General features: G+C 41.3%; 1 protein-coding gene across 1 annotated transcript in view; it reads left to right on the top strand.

Annotated features, from left to right (window-relative positions):
• The window catches only part of LOC112113710 (EF-hand domain-containing family member C2), a 90,011-nt gene that overhangs the window by 58,404 nt on the left and 9,721 nt on the right, over window positions 1-21,886 (top strand). The window contains exons 10-13 of the mRNA XM_026650028.1: window positions 8,298-8,494; window positions 12,247-12,380; window positions 20,427-20,624; window positions 21,348-21,440. Of these exons, the coding sequence (XP_026505813.1) occupies window positions 8,298-8,494; window positions 12,247-12,380; window positions 20,427-20,624; window positions 21,348-21,440 (622 nt within the window). The remainder of the gene's footprint in view (window positions 1-8,297; window positions 8,495-12,246; window positions 12,381-20,426; window positions 20,625-21,347; window positions 21,441-21,886) is intronic.

Here is a 21,886-nt window from a genome sequence, read left to right as displayed (position 1 = left end):
CATTGATTTGAATTCCAGGAGACAGCTCATCCAGCCTTTCTAGTGATGAACGGTCTGTGCTTCAAGTTCTTGTCCATATGTATTTCACTGTTGGTGAGCATGCATCCAATACAATTAAGTCCAGATACTTTGGGCCAGCATTGTTCTTTGGGGACCATGCCTGCGCCCTGAGTATTCCTGTGCCTCTGAGGGCCAAAAGGGCAGGGCGACCCTACCCTTCATTTCCTTCTCCCTTCCTCTGGGTACGGGTTGGAACTTGCAGTGTCCAAGCTTCTTAGCTCATTATGTGGCCTATTCTTTGTCAGGTAAATAGTTCTGGATAGTTAGGTAGTTAGTAGTTAGTTAGTTAATAGTGTTATTGTTACAGATTTTTGATAGTAATTCCTTTCTTCCTTTTAGAAGGAAATTCACTTTTTTGTTTTCCTGTGAGTTAGCTCTGGAACTGAGATCAGTCAGAATGGCTGAGCAGAAATCTCCAGGCTTCAAAAATTCCTCTTCCTGCGAGGCTGTAGTACCTTCCAATGATGGGCACACTAGATGCTTGTTGTGTTTGGGTGAGGTGCACGTAACAGAATCACGCACTACGTGTAAAGCAGTTTCTATGAGAACCCAAAGAGGTAGAGAGTCTCCTCTGAAAATATTCTCCCTGGAGAGGTCAGTGCATCCCTTTCCAAACCCCGAGACACCTGGAGCAGCAGTTTCTTAACACTCATCATCTAAAAGTGCTCTGGCTGCCTCCTTAACAACTTGAGTCAAAGTGGGAGCAGAAGCAGCCAAACTAGGGGATGCTGCACTGGGGGTGGCAGAAAATGGGGCCTCATGGGCGATCTCTCACCCCAGCATCTCCTTGAACCCTGAACTGTGCAGGGGAGACTTCCCCCTACTCTGGAGGCACTAGGACCCAGGTGGTGCCTCCCCTCTTCCCTTGCCATGTGGCCTAGTTGGCCAGAGTCTCCAGCTGGCTGGAGTAGAAATGGCCAAAGCAGGGACCTCTGGACATTCAGAGAATTTTCTACAGTTTTAACTGGACTTTCTCTGCCCTGTGTTTGATTGGCTGTTTGTTCCAACACACCCCTCTCCCTCCCTCCCATTTTTTTCACCACAGCTTCACTCCACACCTGTCCCTCTTACCCTGTCTCCCTCATGCCCTGCCCTTCAGTGTCCCCTCTCCCTTCCCTTTTCTTTCCATTTAACCAATCCCTTCCTAAATAACTCTACACCCTAACACCCCCACAAAAAGTTAAAAACTTGTGGAATTAGTTTGTTAGCTGCTATCACACTTTTCACTCTGCTGTTGTTAGCGACTCCTTCTCACACCCTCTGTTTGTCTTGTCTATTTAGACTGTAAGCTCTTTGGGGCTAGGACCACTTACTACTCTGGGTTTGTACAGTGTCTCGCAAAGTGGGGTCCATTCTTTGTTGGCCATTAGACACTTCAATATTGTATATATTTATTTATTTATTTATTTATATTTATTACTGTAGCACCTAGAAACCTCCGTCATAGACCAAGACCTGCTTGTGGTAGACACTGTTCAAAATAAACATGATTAATAATAGCAGCTGCTCCTAAAGATCCATCTTTCTAGTTTGGTAAAATCTCAGGGTACAGAGGAAGGAAAGAGCACTGGACCCACAAAGGAAAGAGATCTCTGTCCTCTTCCTCAAGGAACCACAAATCCTCTCGAACTTCAGAAGAAAAGGCACCCAGTCCGGCACCGTTCACTATGCCTCCCTTGGTAACGCTTAAATCTTTCAGTACAGAGCTCTCAGCATTGAGGCCCTGATGTGTCTCATACTAATAACCCTGGCACTATGACCATCTACTCACCTGTCTTTGATACCAACATAATTGGTATCGAAATCCTATATAGCATTGAAAGACCTGCTGGACGCTCCACTATTAGCAGTGATGGAACTGCCTCCTCCAGCACCGACTGCTGCTCTGACACTGGTACCAGGTACATTAGTGGTACCAACCAGAGCACAGACTAAAGGTGCTCCTAGCACACCAGCTGCTACAGCTCCTCCTCTCCAGGAGGACTATATATTCTTCTCCTCAGGCTCTGCAGGCAGTAGGGAGGTTGGCCCAGTTTGTTCCCTGGGGTCTAGATATTCAGGCAGCATACCACAGAGAGGGAGTCAAGAGTTGATTTCTATTACCCTCACATAGAAGCTCAAAGAGGGATAGAATTCTCTGGTATCCTCTCCCTTGGCCACCTGTGTCTTGTGCTTAAGAGTACCTTTGTCTGTATTGGGCTCTGGGAGGAAAGCATCAGGCTAGAAGGCCAGTCTCTGCCTCCCAATCCAGGATTAGATTCCCTTCTTCACCTCCACCAACCCAATCTGCTCCACTCCCAGCTGAACAGACATTCATGGTTCCGGTGAGGAATCTCAAGCAGAGGCCATCCTAACCCAGTTTCATATGTCCTCATCATCCCAGCATGAAACTGTTGTCCCTGAGTCATTTACCTCAACCCTAGAGGGCTATGAGATGTTCCAGGACTTGTTATGCAGAATAGCTGACACGCTGGAGATTCCAGCTGAAGCAGTACAGGAAAAATCGCAGAAGCTTCTGGACATCCTACACAGGTCCATACTTTGATCTCTTGCAGTGCACATCAAAGATGGACTTCTAGAATCAGCTAAATTGCTCTGGCAGACACCTGCCTCTTTGGTATCAGCATCAAAGAGCTCAGATCATCATTGCCACCTAGTTTCTTCCCAGGGTATTGAGCAATTTTATACACAATGGCTGGCATCATGGGTGATTCTTGTGGTGAATGAGAGAGATCACATGGAAGTCAACACAAAGCAACATCAAAAGACAAGGAACCCAAACAATTAGATTTATTTGGATGAGGAAAATTACTCCACATCAAGCCTGCAAATGAGAGTCATTAACTACCAAGCCTGGTTGGCAAAATACAATTATCTGAAGTGGGATTACATGGCTAAATGTGCAGGCAGGCTTTTTTAAGACAGTAGGGAAGAATTTAAGTTGCTCGTTGCTGAAGGTGAGGTTGTTATGCATATCGCTCCAAGCAGCCTGTGATGCTGCCGGTATAGCTTCTAGATCTATGGTAACCTCATTTATATAAGTTTCAGAGGGGTAGCTGTGTTAGTCTGTATCAGCAAAAACAACGAGGAGTCCTCATGGTCCCTTAGAGACTAACAAATTTATTTGGGCATAAGCATGCATCTGATGAAGTGGGTTATAGCCCACGAAAGCTTATGCCCAAATACATTTGTTAGTCTCTAAGGGCCACAAGGACTCCTCGTTGTTTTTCATTTCTATAAGGGATCCTCATGTCTCTGCTCTTTAGGGATCTCTAACGAAATTCAAATAATAATTGAGGATCTCCCATTCAAGGGATGCGAACTCCTCAGTGCTAAAGCAGATGAGGCCTTACATTCTCTGAAGGACTGACATACTACACTGAGATCCTTAGTGGTTCTATACTCCTGCACCATTGCATTTATCCTGAGTGTTCTCAGGACGTTCAGGCAAGATGCAGCCAGGATGATCATAGCTTCAGCATGGCCGAGACAATTCCGGTACTTTACACCTAAAGAATCTCTCCAGCCAACCTCCAATACAATTGCCTCTCCAGCCAGATGTAATATCTCAGGCACTATGAGATTCTCCATCTGGATCCACATTCCCTGCACCTTAGGGCATGGGTGCTGGCTAGCTGACCTGAGTGGAAAGATCCTATTACCCTGAAGTACAAAACATCCTAATCTGCAGTAGAAAAGATTCTACAAGGCATACTTATGCTGCTAAATGGAAGAGATTCATAATCTGGGTGCAGCGTCAGTTATCTCCATCCCTGGAACAGATTCCAGACATACTGGACTACCTTCTATCTTTAAAGGACTCTGGACTGTCAGTGAGTTCCCGGAGGGTTCACCTAGCAGCCATCTCGGTTTTCCACCCTCCACTTCAGTTATATTTTACATTTTCACACTCTACGGTAGCTAGGTTTATATATCCCCCAGTCAGAGAACCTCTCCCTCCTCGGGATCTAAATATTGGACTGATTGGGGCTAATGGGCCCACCTTTTGAGCCAATGGCCACATGTTCTCTCTTTCCACTTTTTATTAAAACAGCTTTTCTGTGGCAGTAACACTGGCCCGAAGGGTTGAGGAGATACAAGCACTTGATGGCAAGGCCCCCTATAAAGACAGGGTGTCAGTAAGACCTCACCCTAAATTTTTATGGAAAGTGGTCTCTGTCTTTCACTCTAGTCAGGTCATCCCTCTACCTGTTCCCCCCCTTCCCCCAAAATCCACATTCAAATAAAGGAGAAGTGAAATGAACTTTATAGAAGTTCTTAGAGCGCTCTCCTATGTAGATAGGACTAAGCCATTCAGGGTATCTCGAAGATTATTGATATTTTATGCTGACAGGGTTAAAGGACAAGCCCTTTCAACACAGATGTTCTAACTGGATCTCTGCTTGTATCAAGCGATGTGATGAATTAGCTAACATACTCTCATAGGTGGGTCTACATCTCAGTCTACCAGAGCACAAACAACCTCTGTTGCTTCTTTGATAAATGTTCCCATACTTGGAGATACTAAGGTAGCTACTTTGGGCTCAATACACACATTCACCCAGCATTACTCCATAGTGGAAGCATCAAGATCTGATGCTAATTTTGGTAGGACTGTCCTACAATCATTGGGTAGGTAGACTCCTAGCATCCACCTCCTGTAACCTAGGTCATTGCTTGTGAGTTACTAACAGTGAAATGTTTATGGACAAGCTCTCAGAGAAGAAGAAATGGCTACTTGTACCTTACAGTAATTGGTTCTTCAAGATGTGTTGTCCATATATGTTCCATGACCTGCCACTGTCCCCTCCCCCCTGGAGTAGAGGCAAAAATTGAGTGTAGAAAGGTGCTTCACCTGTGTTCCATAGCTTCTAGCTTTCACACTTTTACTGTTCCATCCTACGTATTAGATCCATAACTAGTTATAATGGAATTGTCTATAGAAACAGTTGCTTCCATATATGTTCTATCAATAGAGAGAAGATGCTGGTACAAATCCGTCAGGGTGGAACAATATATCAGAGTCTTTCCATTTCCTTGGATTTTGCTTATTTTAGATAGTATGCAATGCATAATGCATACACAAACCCTTTATCCATATTGATGCTTCCAGTTGCTGCTGTTATTGTTTATTCTTTATTTTATTATTAAATATTTGTGTATAGTGCTATAGTCATGCATGGCAATTCACATAGCAAATGAAGACATGATGTCCACCTCAGTCAGCTAAATTGACACAAGAAGACACTGGAAAGAGAACAACAAGCAAGGGAAATGCAGGGAAGAAGAAATACACAGAATAAAGTTAAGGGTTTGTTTGGGTACTACATTACCTATTGTAGTAGTTCCTGGGTGGTCTTTTTTGTTTTGTTAATTACCTTTAATAATTGTTTTAATGGAATTTGCGGATTGTTGTTTGAGGGATTGTGAAAAGCAGTGGGTATTAAGAAGATATATAGTAAGGGAGATTGCTTGGCCTATCAGACCAGTGAGACCATTTCAGGCTCGGAGGCCAGCACTCAGGAGAGCACAGGCACTTGTGCGAGAAGGGAACAAAAGGGGATCAGTCATTGGCAGAGAGAGAGAGTCAGCATAAAGGTAGTAGCTCAAATCGAGTGGATGAGGTTACCCAGGCATAAAGTGCAGAGGAAGAAGAGGAGGGGGCCAAAGACCAAATTTGGATGTAAAGAGGGGGTAAAGAGGAGGTGGCGCCTCCAGAGGAGATACTGGAGGGAGCACTCCAAATCAAGTATCTGATAGTCAAATAAAAGTACATGAGTTCAGAAAGGTGAAGTAGAAGAGAGTTAAGAAGGATGATATGGTCAACAGTGTTGAAGGTAGTAGAAAGGTCAAGCAGGGTGAGCCTGGAGAGGTCAAGGAGGATGAGACTGAAGAAGAGAGATTTGGACTTGACCAAGAAAAGCTAATTGGAGACTGACTCATTGAGAGAAGTCTCTGTGGAACAGAGGAGTGAAAGGAAGTACAAGCAACTAGGATGTGAAAGGGGTTAGGGAGACAGGGTAGCAGTTGGAAAGGTGGGAGAAACTGAGGAAGATTTATTTTTCAAGATGCAGAGAAGTAGGTATGTTTGAAGGCCGAGAAAAAGGAGCTAGCTGAGAGAATCAAGATTAAGAATGAGAGAGGAGGGCTTGCGGAGGTCACAGATGGGAGAGTACAAGGGATAAGGGCAAAGGGACAGGGATTGGAGGAAGAGAGTGGGAGGGATACTTTGGCATAGGGAGCGAGGTGGGACTGGAATGGGTCTAAGTAGGGGGAAATAATAATGACCTCAGACCAGATGGGAGTCAGGCAGTAACAGTAATTTTTTTTTTTTTAAATGATCATCCCTCTTTTACTCAGATTTAAAATGCTTATGATTCCTATTTTAATTTTAGAAATTGATGTTAATAGGCAAATTAAACTATTTGGAGTTGCAAAATGAACATTACAACCTTAACATTGTTCTCATTTTTCTCAGTAAGGCATCCTGAAAATCACAGGGGGAGAAGCAACTCATTATTAATATTTTGCCAATTAGATTCTAAATTTAAATTTTTGGACATTTTGAAGCTTCTGTTGAAAAGGAGGGCAAAATCTGAGACCTATGGCTCCCCATATAGGAGACTATAACCCATTTTTCACCTTGTGTTAATACTAATCTAACAGCTGTACAAACACTTGCAAGGACTGATCTGATCTCAGTGGAAGACTTTTTTGTTGGTGTTTATTTTGAGTCTGCTTCTTGTAGATTTCCGTTGAAATTGCTCATCTGATCTCAACCTAAGGTCCTTAACCTAGCGGTGTTCCTTATTGTTGTTTTAATTTTTCTTTGCAATACTAGAAAAGTGCTACTTTTAAACATTAGAAAAATACATTAAGGTAAATTTCTAATTTAAACACACAGAATGAGGGAAGTGTAGTCAGGGCTGAAATTCCAATCTCATGGTGGCCAGTTGTGCTTAAGTATTGCATACATCTTCTAAAACTGTATGATCTAAAGTATCATATGTGCTGCTATACCTAGGTGAAAAGGAATGTGTTAAGTTCAGAGTTCCATCCTTAACTTTGAATTTTCCTGCTTTTTTGGGGTTTAAGCTAGACCCTGATCATTACCTTAATGTATTTTTTCTATCACTTTTATGATGTTAGTGGAGCAACTAAGTAAGATATCTGATCCAAACTCTTGTTTAATAAGTAGTTGGGTTTCACATTCACTTACAGTTTTGACTATAAATGGCATTTTATTACACTGTCCATCAGCCTTTTATTGGATTTACATCACTACAGAATATGTAAGACATCATAAAAAGTTACACAAGTATGCTTTTTGGCTTTTGGTTTGAAAGGTTAGATATAAACAGGAAATGAAGCCCAGGCACTACAGAATTGGCGTAGTGCACATTTAACATAGTAACATATCTTGATAAAACATAACACTTGACAAACTGTTTTCTAGAACTTGGTAAATGTGATGCAGATTTGCTGGGCATTGCAAAACTATAGTAAATCAATTCAAAAGAAAGCCTATTCCTTCTAGTATTTTACATGCTAGTCACTTTAGCTTTACAAACAATGGTACCCATTCTGCCCTACTTGCACTTGTACTTGGCACTTAAATGTCATTTACATTTTAAAACCCCCCTGTAGTATAAATCACACAGTGCCCTTCAACCACATGCTCAGTTCCCACCAGGTGAATGAAATCATTATATATGAAAATAAAATTACCACGAGGACATCAAGTTTACAAAGGAAAACAGATCAGAACTAAGTTGCAGTGGAAGAGCTATCTGGGAAAGCTAGAGCTATCTAGGCCTATGTTTTTCACATTCATAAGCTCTTAAAAAGAAGTTGGAATAATGGTAAACCAAAAATTCACTATATAGGACTAGGACTTTCTCCTTATCCAAAGCTGTATTTGGCTTTAGCTGTTCAAGTGCAATTGCTTGTGCTGTATCCCTCCCAAGGATCCCACTGCTGATGTCTGGGTTGTGGAAACCGTGAGAAGAGGCAAACTTCTGTCACATTTTCATGAAAAAAGGAAGGTGTTTGGCAGGCATTAAAAGGATCACATGTCATGGAATGTGCACAGTGTAATTGTTGCTGTGGGCACTGATATAGATGGCCCTTTTCAGGGGGAGGGGGGGAGTCTGGGAGATGAAACTTGAAGATGAAAACTAATATTTAAAAACAAAATAGCAAAGTACAGCTAATTATTTACAATTCTGTTCCTCCAGGGATACTTGGTGGGAAGTTCCTGGAAAGAAGTCGTATTAAGAAGCCTGGGCAGGAGCTCTTTAAGAGTGAGATATCTGAGTACTTCAAAGCTCAGGATCTGTTTGTTGGAGCCAAAGTTTGTTTCCATGGTCACAACTTTCTTTTGGTGGATGCTGATGAGTATGCTTTCAACTATATGGAGAAGCATGCAGATGAGGTGAATTGGGCTTTTGCTATTTAATTTTGCCTTTCAGGACTGTGCATTGAGTATCTTATCTATATAATTTTCTCAGAACCAAGTTTGCCATGTTTCGTCACACTAAAATGTATACTGAACTATCATTATTTAATTATTTATCTTAACAATTTGATCATTTCAGTACCCCCCTCTCTGTGTATATATACACACCTCTATCCCGATATAACGCTGTCCTCAGGAGCCAAAAAATCTTACCGCGTTATAGGTGAAACCGCGTTATATTGAACTTGCTTTGATCTGCCGGAGTGCGCAGCCCCGCCCCTCCGGAGCACTGCTTTACCGCATTATATCCGAATTCGTGTGATATCAGGTTGCGTTATATCGGGGTAGAGATGTATATAATCTCTGATCATGTGCTTCGTCACAAATATCACATATTCCCTTCACAGCTGGGGATTCAAGCTCTCGGTTGCATTGAGTTTCATGATCTGCTGACACTGGCATTGTTTTCAGAAAGGAAAGCAATAATTAGCAGAGGGAGGGGAAAAACTGATGATACATTCTTTTATTGTGCCAGTTAATTTATACATGGTCCTGGTAACCGAGTCGATGTTAACCAAAGCCACACAGGTATCTCATAGTTGTTCTGGCTGCATCTTCCCACAGCAGTTGTCACATGAGGCACTGGCAGAAACAGTAACTTGGAGGAGAAGATAAAAACAAGCAGCTATAAAGAATTGCAGAGTATTATGGGTGGACTACTGGTCTGGGTATGTTGTGCAGAAGCATACACTTAGGGAGATTCTGATGAAATAATTATAACTGTAGGTGTAATATTTGGGAAGTCTTTTTTCTGAAGTGTTGAAAATATTATTCTGAAATTATTTTAAAATGCATTTGAAGAATATGTGAAATCAGGAACTCCTGAGTTCTAACCCCTGCTCTGCCATACTCACCTTGAGCAACTTGCTTAGGGCCAGATTGTGCCCTGAGGCACAGTTCTGTGCAGAGTATAAGTTGCATTGCTTGTGGTGGATCACCAGAAGGAAATGTGTCTCAGACTCGGTGTGTCTGAGTCATAATTTCTCCAAAGCTGCCCTTTCCCACAGTGGCAGGTGGGGAAGGGCAAAGAATACACTGAATCAGTCCTTAACAAGAAAAGGGATTGCCCTCGAGCCCTGTGTCCTGCTATCTTGTGTGTGGGTGGGTGGGTGGAGGTGTGCGGGGGCAGTCAGGGCCGGCTCCAGGCACCAGGCACCCAAGCACATGCTTGGGGCGGCACCTGGTAAGGGGCGGCGGAGGGAGCGCGGCGCGGCATTCTGTGGGGGGGGGCGCTCCGGTGGCGCGGCGCTCGGCGGGGCGGGCGGGCGGCACTCTGGGGGGAGTTCCGGTGGCGCTCGGCCTGGGGTGGGGGCGGGCTCCGGCGGCGCGGCGCTCGGCGGGGGGGGTTTTAACTGTTATGTATTAATAAAAAGATAAAGCTATATACACCTCTTATTCCCCGCAATTTGTTTATACTCCTAGTATCATGCTCCAAAATATACAGTGCACCATTAAACTACAAATGTTCTTTGGAGCTGCTGTTTGCATTTGATTAATCCCTAAGCAAATAAATGAGATCCTAGTTTTTCAGACTAAGTGAATGCATATATCAGCATTACAATTGGCAGAATGTGAACAAAAAACATTGAGAAAACAGTCTTTTAAAAATGAGTTTTGAAAACTATTATTCTTGCAGATAAGATTTTAAAACAGATGGTGAGAATAAGCTTTACTGTTGTATTGATGCCTAGGTGATTTATGCATAGTATCTGAATACTGAATATTAGGATTAAATATACTAATTCGTCACAGTGGTCCAGGGAGTCATGTACTTCACTTACCTGAGCAAATGTAAGGAACTCCAATAAAAGTTGGAGATAAACAGATGAAAAATAAATACATTCTAGAGGAAGAGAGTTTTAAGATTATTCTTAATCCTTTTATTTTTAAATTCAATATTTCTTTAACCTTTAGTTTTCTTTTCCTTCCTTTGCCTTGATCACTTTCCTCATCAGTGTCTGTTTTTAGAGCTGGTCAAAAAAGTTCCAACTGACCATTTCTCCATTACAAAATGCCATTATGCCAAAACAGAAACTTCCTGCAGAAATGTGTTTGATTTTTGATGCAATGTTGTTTAGATTTAAAAAAAAGGCATTTTGATAAAGTTCCATTTCTATATTTTTGGAACAGAGTATTTTGATTTTAATTTTGAAATTTATTTCATTTTTATATTATAAAAAAATGTAAAAAGTCATAATCAAAGGAAACATTTTGATTCATCCAAAATGAATTATTTTCAAAAATATCATTTTGTGGGAAATTTTGAAATTGTTTGGTTTTGTTCTGATTTGGAATGAAAACAAAGTGAGAAACTGAGGAATTTCCCACAAATTAGAAATTCCAGTTCCTACACAGCTCTACATATTTTAGCCAAGTTGAAGAGACTAGATCAAAGCACATTAAGGAACTGTTAATGAGTGTCAGCAAGGTACACATGGATAGTTAGCCTGCCATGCACTAGTGCAGGGTAGATTCACACTCCAGCTTGCTGCAAAGTAAGTGTTCATGTAGACAAGTCCTAAGTGACAAAAGTGTGCATGTCCTGTCTAGCAGGTAGGTTAATTTGAACTGGTGATTATTAATTACACTAAGGCCCCTTTGCGCTGCTCAGGCAATGTTATTAGGGTCTTAAGGTACACCCACCTTTAGGGCTCTTAACACAACCAGAGTTATGTAAAGATGCCTAATAGATGCTGGGCCTGACTCGCGGTTATGCTAAGTGTAACTAAGAGTCAGGGCCAACCTCTCTTATGGTTAGATCCTTAATTGCCAGCCTTATCTAATTTCAATATTTGCTACTCAAAACAACATCGTGTATCGAATGGGAGAAAACAGTTTTCAGTTTGTTTCATTATACTGTATGTTCTGCAGCAGAGCATGTCTGACTTTCTAGAACTTGATTCAGCATCTGTTAAATGACTCTTTATTCCAAAAAATAAAAATCAAAGTTTTATTCTTGTTGACTACACACTTTTCAGAGTATCAAGCAAATTATGTACAGGGTTTTAACATAGCAAAGCTGAATACTGGATTTGAAGCTTAAGTGCTCAAGTCTAATTGGAATGGCCTAATCGGGAAGAATGCCACTTGTTGAAATAAATGTTCATCTTACATTCTGGGAAAAATTGGTTCCTAATAATACAATCTGTGCTGAACCCAGTGTGAATGACAAGTTTATATGACTGAGCATATGCATTGGAACTGCAGTGAGCTGTTCACCAAAGCGAAGGATGAAAAGATTTATTTTATATTGATCGTATGTATTAAATAAGGATTAAGTGGGATGCAGCAGTGGACAGTGAGGGCAAAAATAATTTTTAAACTTATGCTTTAAAATGTACCTCTACCTGCTTTGATGTTGCATTGAAGCAAGACTGGGCATCGTTTTCAGTAATTAAAATTTAAGCTTTCTGAAGGTATACCAGATAAGTACATTTATTGAGCTTTTAACATTTTCAGTAAAAAGCAAATTTTCTCATAGTTGGCTTTTTCTCAAACTCACATAGAAAATGCTGTGATACGTACTGCACATTTGAGATGAGACAATGAGGATGATAATACTTAGTAATTATACAGTGCCTTACATCTCCATAACACTGTGCATACAGTAACTAAGTAATGCCTTTCTGAGTGTAATATGTATTTTCTGTTCTCCCCCCTCCATTAAGTTCCCAATGGCCAATATCAGCCTCATCCTGAACAAACTGAAGGCTATAGGAGAACCTAGTTCCAGAGAGATCAAGCAGATTTTTGCAGCCACGGACCCTGACCACACCAAGATAATTGAATATAACCCTTTCCGGTAAGAACGAGGGATTCGCAGTTTTAACGTTTCCTTAGGGTAATTGTCAGGAAATGTACAGAGCATTGCTGTTTCTTGAAGCTCTTTGCACAGTTGTGTGTTAAGTGATAGATGACTTGTATTTGATTTCCACTAGTTTTAGGACTTTGTGTGAAATGCAATACAAAGTAAGGTTTTCAGGTGAATGTAAAGAAAAGGAAGTGATTCTGGCTTAGAGCGAGATAATGTTTTGAATAGCTTGGACAGCACAAAGGAATGTGGCTGTTCTCTGTGGAGTTAGCCGGGCGGCCACAGGAGAATAAGATCAGAACTGCACAGGCAGGGGAGCAGGTGAACGTATGGGCAGACAGGTAGGGTCAGCCAAGTCAGCTGGAAGTTCTGAAAAGCAGGAAGACAATTTTGAGTTGAATTCAGAGATGGATAGGAAACAATAACAGAGAATGGGGTTAATTGAGTCCTGATTCTTTGAGCAAGATGATAGCCTGGTTACTGAATCCAGGCCCCTTGAAGTATAGGAAACAAACTAGGAAGATCTTAAAAGAGGGGAATGTAGTAGTTCACTCAGGCAGTGATTAAAGCATGAATAAGTATTTGAGCAGAGGCTGGGTTAATGGAAGTCTGGATTCTGGCAATGATCCATAGGTGGTAATGAACAAATTTATAGGCAAGTTATATATGGAAGGGGAAATTAAATTCAGGATCAAGGCCAGCTTCAAGATTTCTGGCTTTGCGGTAAAGGAGGGGTCTGAGCTAAGGAGAGTGGTAGTAAAGTCAAAGTTGTGGGACAGAGAAGATTGTTTTACTTCGGACTTCAGTTTTTGAAACTTTGAGTAGTAGTATATGATGATATAATCAAGAGCTTCAGAGATAAGTTGAGTAGGTAAATGGGAAATAAAGAAATATACCATGGGATGTCATCCATATAGAAATGTTAGCTCAGATAGAAACTACTGATGAAATATATTAGAAGAGATATAGGTGAGAAGAAAAGGGCCAAAGACACTTTATAATAGAAGTATCAACGAAAGAAAGAAACCCCATCTTCAGTAATGAAAAATGAGTATCTAGAGAGGTAAGATTCATACCAGGAGAAGTCAGTGCCACTGGCACCTTCTTTTTGCTCAAGGTACTCAAGGATCAGTGTTAGAAGTTTTATTGAGATCAAATAGGTGTTAGTCCATGATCAAAGTCAAGATATTAGACCATTAAATGCATTGAGATGGTTAGTCTTACTACTACAGTAAGAAAGGGCAAAACACCAAGTTGATGATGATATGTTGAAAAACCTTATTATTTGAGTAAGGAGTTTATTGCACATGCCCAGTAATCTGTTTAAAAACCAAATAACTTGATCATTAAATATTTGCTTTGGTCCAAATTATGAACTAATTATCTGAAGTATTTTGTTGTTCTCTGCCATGCATTAATAATGTGTCAAAGTCTCTAGCACTTGTATTACCAAATTGGAGTGGCAGACTTGAGAAGGACTGACTGCACTTATGTATAGTGGGAAAGGTTTTTATTTTGGGAGGTGTAGCTTTTGTTACATGTAAGCTTGCTGTGTATTCTTTGAAGCCCAAATTCTGCGCAGCTGTGAACAGCCTGCGTGCTAAGCCGTGTGCAGGGCAGTGTGAGAGGGGTGTGGAATGAGATGAATTCTCTCCCTAAGGCTGTGGAGCCAATCTGTGGTCTACTCTTTAAACAGCAAGGCTTCAATAGCCTCCTCCACGAATGTGAGAGGAGAGGAGGACTCACAAAGCAGTCGATCTTCTAGCCTCATCTCTCACATGGATCACCACAGGCCTACCTCTTCATACCTCATGTGTGCTGAGGTGCAGGACTCCTGTAGGGAAGAGCTGTATCTCATAAGGTGTGCCCATCACCTGCAACTGCTGGCCTTCTGAACCCCCTTGTGGAGTAGAATCCCACCAATTCTGACAGGGGAGTATCCACAGATTTGAAATATTTTAACCGTGTCTTCCTGTTCCATTTTGCAATATATGCATTACTATAGAACTGCCTGGAAATATTTCCACCATTCGGGGGGGGAAATATTTTTATGCCAAAGCAAACAGAAAACCTCTCTGCTTCTATAAAAAGTCAATTTTGTTGAGGAAACACATGTCTTTTATTTTCTCATACGTTACTATTGCTTTTAATCTTTCACAGCATTTCACACTTAGAGGCCTTTACAAAATGCATATTTTTAATGCATGCACACACCTGCATGACAGCCTGAAGCTGTAAGGGACACTTAAGGTTATGCTCCAGTACTACAGTCTTCCTGACTTGTCTTAGAATGAGACAAGAATTTCACTATGCTCTGAAGTTTACAGTTCAAATATACTCCTGTCTGCCTAGTTAATGAGTCAAAATAGCTTTCTCCATAATGCACAGATCCTCTCTTGTGTAATTTTCCTCAAGTTACACTGAGAAGATACACCCTTAGATATGATGCAGTGAAGCAGAATTATAATTATAGCATTTATTTATTCATTCTGTTTACAAACCCCAAATCATACAGCATAGAAAACAGGAAATAAATAAATAGAATATACAGAAAGTATCTGCAGAGGTATTGTTCATGCTATTGAGAAGCTTTGTTAAAGAGACCAGGACAGTGATAGTGACTATGAAATGCTAAGGGAGATTAGAGAGGCTACCAAAATAAAGAACTCAATAGTAGTGGGGGATTTCAATTATCCCCATGTTGACTGGGTTCATGTCACCTCAGGATGAAATGCAGAGACAAAATTTCTCAATACTTTAAATGACTGCTTCTTGGAGCAGCTGGTACAGGAACCCACAAGAGCAGAGGCAATTCTCTATTTGGTCCTGAGTGGAGCGCAGGATCTGGTCCAAGAGGTAACTATAACAGGACTGCTTGGAAATAGTGATCATAATATAATAACATTTAACATTCCTGTGGTGGGAAGAACACCTCAGCAGCCCAACACTGTGGCATTTAATTTCAGAAAGGGGAACTATGCAAAAATGAGGAGGTTAGTTAAACAGAAATTAAAAGGTACAGTGACTAGAGTGCAGTCCTGCAAGCTGCATGGACACTTTTCAAAGACACCATAATAGAGGCCCAACTTAAATGTATACCCCAAATTAAAAAACACAGTAAAAGAACTAAAAAAGAGCCACTGTGGCTTAACAACCATGTAAAAGAAGCAGTGAGAGATAAAAAGGCATCTTTTAAAAAGTGAAAGTCAAATCTTAGTGAGGTAAATAGAAAGGAGCATAAACACTGCCAAATTAAGTGTAAAAATGTAATAAGAAAAGCCAAAAAGGAGTTTGAAGAACAGCTAGCCAAAAAATCAGAAGATACAGTAATAACAAAATGTTTAAGTACATCAGAAGCAGGAAGCCTGCTAACCAACCAGTGGGGCCCCTGGACGATCAAGATACAAAAGGAGCACTTAAAGACGATAAAGTCATTACGGAGAAACTAAATGAATTCTTTGCTTCAGTCTTCACAGCTGAGGATGTTAGGGAGATTCCCAAACCTGAGCCGTCCTTTGTAGGTGACAAATCTGAGGAATTGTCACAGATTGAAGTGTCACTAGAGGAGGTTTTGAAATTAATTGATAAACTTAACAGTAACAAGTCACCGGGACCAGATGGCATTCACCCAAGAGTTCTGAAAGAACTCAAATGTGAAATTGCGGAACTATTAACCATGGTTTGTAACCTGTCCTTTAAATCAGCTTCTGTACCCAATGACTGGAAGATCGCTAATGTAATGCCAATATTTAAAAAGGACTCTTGAGGTGATCCCGGCAATTACAGACCGGTAAGTCTAAATTCAGTACCGAGCAAATTAGTTGAAACAATAGTAAAGAATAAAATTGTCAGACACATAGAAGAACATCAATTTTTGGGCAAAAGTCAACATGGTTTCCGTAAAGGGAAATCATGTCTTACTAATCTATTAGAGTTCTTTGAAGGGGTCAACAAACATGTGGACAAGGGGGATCCAGTGGACATAGTGTATTTAGATTTCCAGAAAGCCTTTGACAAGGTCCCTCACCAAAGGCTCTTACGTAAATTAAGTTGTCATGGGATAAGAGGGAAGATTCTTTCACGGATTGAGAACTGGTTAAAAGACAGGGAACAAAGGTTAGGAATAAATGGTAAATTTTCAGAATGGAGAGGAGTAACTAGTGGTGTTCCCCAAGGGTCAGTCCTAGGACCAATTCTATTCAACTTATTCATAAATGATCTGGAGAAAGGGGTAAACAGTGAGGTGGCAAAGTTTGCAGACAATACTAAACTGTTCAAGATAGTTAAGACCAAAGCAGACTGTGAAGAACTTCAAAAAGATCTCACAAAACTAAGTGATTGGGCAACAAAATGGCAAATGAAATCTAATGTGGATAAATGTAAAGTAATGCACATTGGAAAAAATAACCCCAACTATACATACAATATGATGGGGGCTAATTTAGCTACAACTAATCAGGAAAGAGATCTTGGAGTCATCGTGGATAGTTCTCTGAAGACATCCATGCAGTGCGCAGTGGCAGTCAAAAAAGCAAACAGGATGTTCGGAATCATTAAAAAAGGGATAGAGAATAAGACGAAGAATATCTTATTTTCCTTATATAAATCCATGGTACGCCCACATCTTGAATACTGCGTACAGATGTGGTCTCCTCATCTCAAAAAAGATATACTGGCATTAGAAGAGGTTCAGAGAAGGGCAACTAAAATTATTAAGGGTTTGGAACGGGTGCCATATGAGGAGTGATTAAAGAGGCTAGGACTTTTCAGCTTGGAAAAAAGGAGACTAAGGGGGATATGATAGAGGTATATAAAATCATGAGTGCTGTGGAAAAAGTGAATAAGGAAAAGTTATTTACTTGTTCCCATAATATAAGAACTAGGGGCCACCAAATAAAATTAATGGGCAGCAGGTTTCAAACAAATAAAAGGAAGTTCTTCTTCACACAGCGCACAGTCAACCTGTGGAACTCCTTGCCTGAGGAGGTTGTGAAGGTTAGGACTATAACAGTGTTTAAAAGAGAACTAGATAAATTCATGGAGGTTAAGTCCATTAATGGCTATTAGCCAGGATGGGTAAGGAATGGTGTCCCTAGCCTCTTTTTGTCAGAGGGTGGAGATGGATGGCAGGAGAGAGATCACTTGATCATTACCTGTTAGCATCACTCCCTCTGGGACACCTGGCATTGGCCACTGTCGGCAGACAGGATACTGGGCTGGATGGACCTTTGACCTGACCCAGTATGGCCATTCTTATATTCTTAGAGCAAAGACCAGTCTGGAAACTTAAACACCCTGTCTTAGTCCTGTCCTGACCTCTGGTTTTCAGAAGGTGATATGCAGGGCCATTCACAGTGAGAGACATAGCAGAATCACATGGGTTTAATGAAGATGCTGCTCTTTCATTTATCTTGTGAAAGTTTTCTTGAGCAGTTAATTATAATTTCTTCTCTGACTCTCCTAATCTCAGATTGCAATCTGCTTCATTCTTATAGAATAAAAACATTAAAAGAAAAGAAAACTAAGTTACAGGGAAAAATTATGAGACAAGGTGGGTGAGGTAACATCTTTTATTGGACCAACTTCTGTTTGGTGGGAGAGACAAGCTTTCGAGCCACACAGAGCTCTGTGTGGCTTGAAAGCTTGTCCCTCTCACCAATAGAATTTGATCTAATAAAAGATGCTACTTCACCTACCTTGTCTCTCTAATTTCCTGGGACCCACACAACTACAACTATACTGCATAGGGAAGATTTGTGTTACTTGACATTGTTTCCTGGCAGGAGAAGTCAATAAAATTCTGAGTTGGAATTTTGGGTCTTCAGCACTCTTCAGATCATAGTAACCCTAGGAAGTCCCTTAAATCCCAAAAGAGAAATCGGAGGAAATCTTTGGTGCTTTCATTGTCATTGTCTGAGTTGAGAAAACATATGGAAGGACTTATTTAGATTCTAATCCTGCAAAGACTTAAGCGTGGTTGTAAAGTTGTGCATGTGAAAAGACCCACTGAAGTCAGTGTGACTACTCATGTGTGTAAGGTTATGCATATGCTTTTAAAGGATCCAGGTCTTAGTTGTAAGCCGTTTGGGGTGTGAATAGTCTTCTATGGTGGTAGTATAGTGCCCAGCACAAAGGGCTTTAATTTTGATTGGGGCCTCTGAGCGTTACCGTAAAACACATAATAACAAGGGCGGGACCAAGCTTTGGTATAGTGTTGTATTTCATGCACTCATTTAAAATGCAAATGCTCAGTTTGCCTGTGTCTGAAATTAAGATTTATCTGGAGCTCTGTACACCTTGTCCTCTCCTGATATTCGTCTCCAGTCATTGTAAATAAAGGGTCTTTCTGTGTTACTTAGTACAAGTCCAGCTCACAGTGAATCAGCTGAATCAAAGCAGATAGTACGTTGTGTTCAGTATCCTTTAGTGAATAGCTCTGAGAATTTAGACTTTATAGGCCCTGGATTGACACTTTTATTTGGGCTGGGCTCCCCAAAAAGCAAATCATTTAAAAGAAACAGATACAAAAATCATTACATTTGTGGTAGAGTTTGTGTGTGCGCGCGTGCGGGGGAGGGGGGGGGCATGTAGCCGAGAGGACTCACCCCTGCGGCACCTCCTGCTGATCTCTCAGGGAATTAGCTCGATTTCCAGCCCAGAGCGCCCTCTGCAGGCCAGTGATCCACTACCGCTTGGCCCCCATGTCCCTCCCTGGACTCCAGTGCCCTGTTAGCTGGGGTGCTGCCCCCTGGCAGTACCCCCACAATTCTGGGTCTCCCCCTCCCAGGGGAACCCCCACCCACTATCCCCACTTCATCTCAGAATATGGCTACTGCCAGTCACCATCTAGCCCCCGCTCACTGGGGCAGACTGCAGTGTACACACCATTCATTACTGGCAAAGGGGGGGGGTTGGACCTGCTGCCTTTGCCTACCCCTGGCTACCCCTCTGTAGCCCCCGTACCTGTCCTGGACTTTATCAAGGCCTGCAGTCTGGGGGTTCTCTAGGCTGAAGCTCCCCAGCTCCTCTAGCCTTTCCCCAGCCCTGTTCCACTCTAGGTACCTTTCCTAGCTTCTAAGTAGCCAGGCCCTTCTCCCTCAACAAGCAGAGGGAGACTGTTTGGGCTCCTGGTACACAGCCTTTTTATACAGGCCAGCTGTGGCCTGATTGGGGTGTGGCCCAGCTGCAGCCACTTCCCAATCAGCCCAGCTTAGCAGCTCCCAGCCACAACCTTCCCTTCAGGGCAGGAGTGGGGTAACCACCCCGCAACAGGGCAGTATGTATTTGTGCTATGAATTAATTGTTGCTTATTAAGGGCTACATTACCAGAGAATAGTGCAAGGTTTAGCCATGAACCATGCTCCTGACATCTCTGCCCAGCTCCTTGTTTTTTCATCCCTCTGCCAATCAGAGCTTCTGGGATGGGGCCAGCTTTCACAGCACTTCCTCTGTGCTGGGGAGCGGAACGTCACACCTCTGCCCCATTTGCGTGGCTAGCTCTAGCACTCTGTCCTTTTGGCAGTATCCTCGCCTGTTTCCCTATTTTATGTATTTTCTGCGTATGTGACATAAGTGCGGTTGCGTTGCTAGCTCATAGTTCTACAAATATCTGATCAAGTAGGGTAGAAGGTAGTTTATAATTGATAAGATGAAATAAGATCATGTACAGTAGTTGGACATAGACAGTGATGCAATAAATACTATCTTCAGTATGACTCCAATAAGACAATGCTGTGGAAAGGTACTTCAGAGATTACAGAGATTTGTATAGTACCAGCATTGTGCTAGGTATTCTGCAGAACGGTAGGAAAGAAATGGTCTCTTCCCTAAAGAGTTAAAATTTAGGTAATTTCTAAAACAGTTTCTTGAGTAGTGTTGAGTTCATGTTAAACTGTATGGACTTAATATCAGCATCACAAGTTGAGTATATAGTACATCACCTAATTTCACAGAACTCTTAATTACATTAAATACTCGGCTTTTAATTGACTGTTTTGCTTTATTTTTCTATTTAATTTATTTGTTTCTTGCTAACAGAAATTTGATGGTGAATATCACTGGTGGAAAATTGTCAGAACATGAAATTATGACTATTGGACGTCATTACAGCGAGCAAAATGAGTTTGAAATGGACATCAATTTCCTTCTTGCAGTGGCTCAAGAACAGCTAAAGAAAAATAGCGTTGAGAATTTTGGACAACTGTCTGCTACCTTTGTATACAATGACCGTGAAAAGTAAGATTTCTGTATTTAATTCAAGCTAATAATTGACTCTTTTTTTTTTTTTAGCTGGTTCACGATTTGATAAAATTCTATTTGGAGACCCAGGTTCTGTCTCTCTCTTGCCTAGCATATCATGAATGCATTCAAAGGATCTGGTTTCTGGTAGGAGCCACTTGAGGATGGATGAGAACTAGACTGCTTCTCTCTCCTCTTTTTTTCTTTCTGATTTGCTGATGGAGTCTCCATCATTTCAAATGTATTGAGTAGCCTGTGAAATAGTTATGTTTCTGGCCCTGCCACCATAGAAAAACATTTTTTTTAATATAGGAGGAAAAATAGACATTTAACAAAAAATAAAAAATCTGGAATTTTTATTGAATTCAAAATAATCACTTACATAAATTGTTTGTCCTTCTGGTTTTGTGGGATCATAGATTTAGAATTAGAAATCTGTAAACGTATACCTTCCACCTGTGAAAGTCCATACATGTGACTTAGCCCTCTTCCCCTGAAGTATTTATGTGTGTAAAGTGTTGATGTTTTTCCTATTATGCAAAAGTGAAGTTTTGTGAAATACGATTTTCATTTTTACCTTTAGATTTTCAACAAGTTTTATATTATTTCCTTATTCACAAATACATGGATTTGAAATATGCATTTTGCTTCCATGTTGTTAAACCTGTGAAGATAGACAACATGAAGGACATTTTTTCACTTCATTTTATATTTGTGCAGATGTGGGTTGCTGTCCCATGAGAAATGCAGGACTATTTGCAAGTCCTTCAGATTGCCATTGGCTGATGATCTTCTGCGAGCTTTGCTGACCATGTAAGTCAAGACCAGATAAAATGTTGTGTGTGAGTACAAGTCACTTGCACTATAATGTAATGTATGTTTAATGGTAGGTGAGTATTTAACATAAATTTTAGAAATATTTCCTAAGAATTTCAGCAGTTCACACAATTGGGTATGGTGCTGATTCTTTCCGTGCGCTTCTTTGAGTCTTCATACTGGTAAACATTTGCAATTAACAAGGAAGAGAATTGCAGCATTTTTGTCATTTTTGGTTGGCAGAAAAAATCATGTCGGGGGTGAAAGTAGAAATAGGGACATACTGGTACGGGGCTGGGTTGGGGCCGGCTCTGGCCCCCGGAAGGGGTGGGGCCTCGGGCGGAAGGGGCGAGGATAGGGGATCAGAGCCAGCCCCGGCCGCCCTGTACCGGTAAGTGCCTTCCCCCTCCCCCGCCGGGGTAGCAGCGGCAGCTGGGGGCTCC

Source organism: Terrapene carolina, unplaced genomic scaffold (assembly GCF_002925995.2).
Source record: "Terrapene carolina triunguis isolate 2854851 unplaced genomic scaffold, T_m_triunguis-2.0 Scaffold24, whole genome shotgun sequence".
NCBI classification, from domain to species: Eukaryota; Metazoa; Chordata; order Testudines; family Emydidae; genus Terrapene; species Terrapene triunguis.
This window is presented reverse-complemented; position numbering and strand designations above follow the sequence as displayed.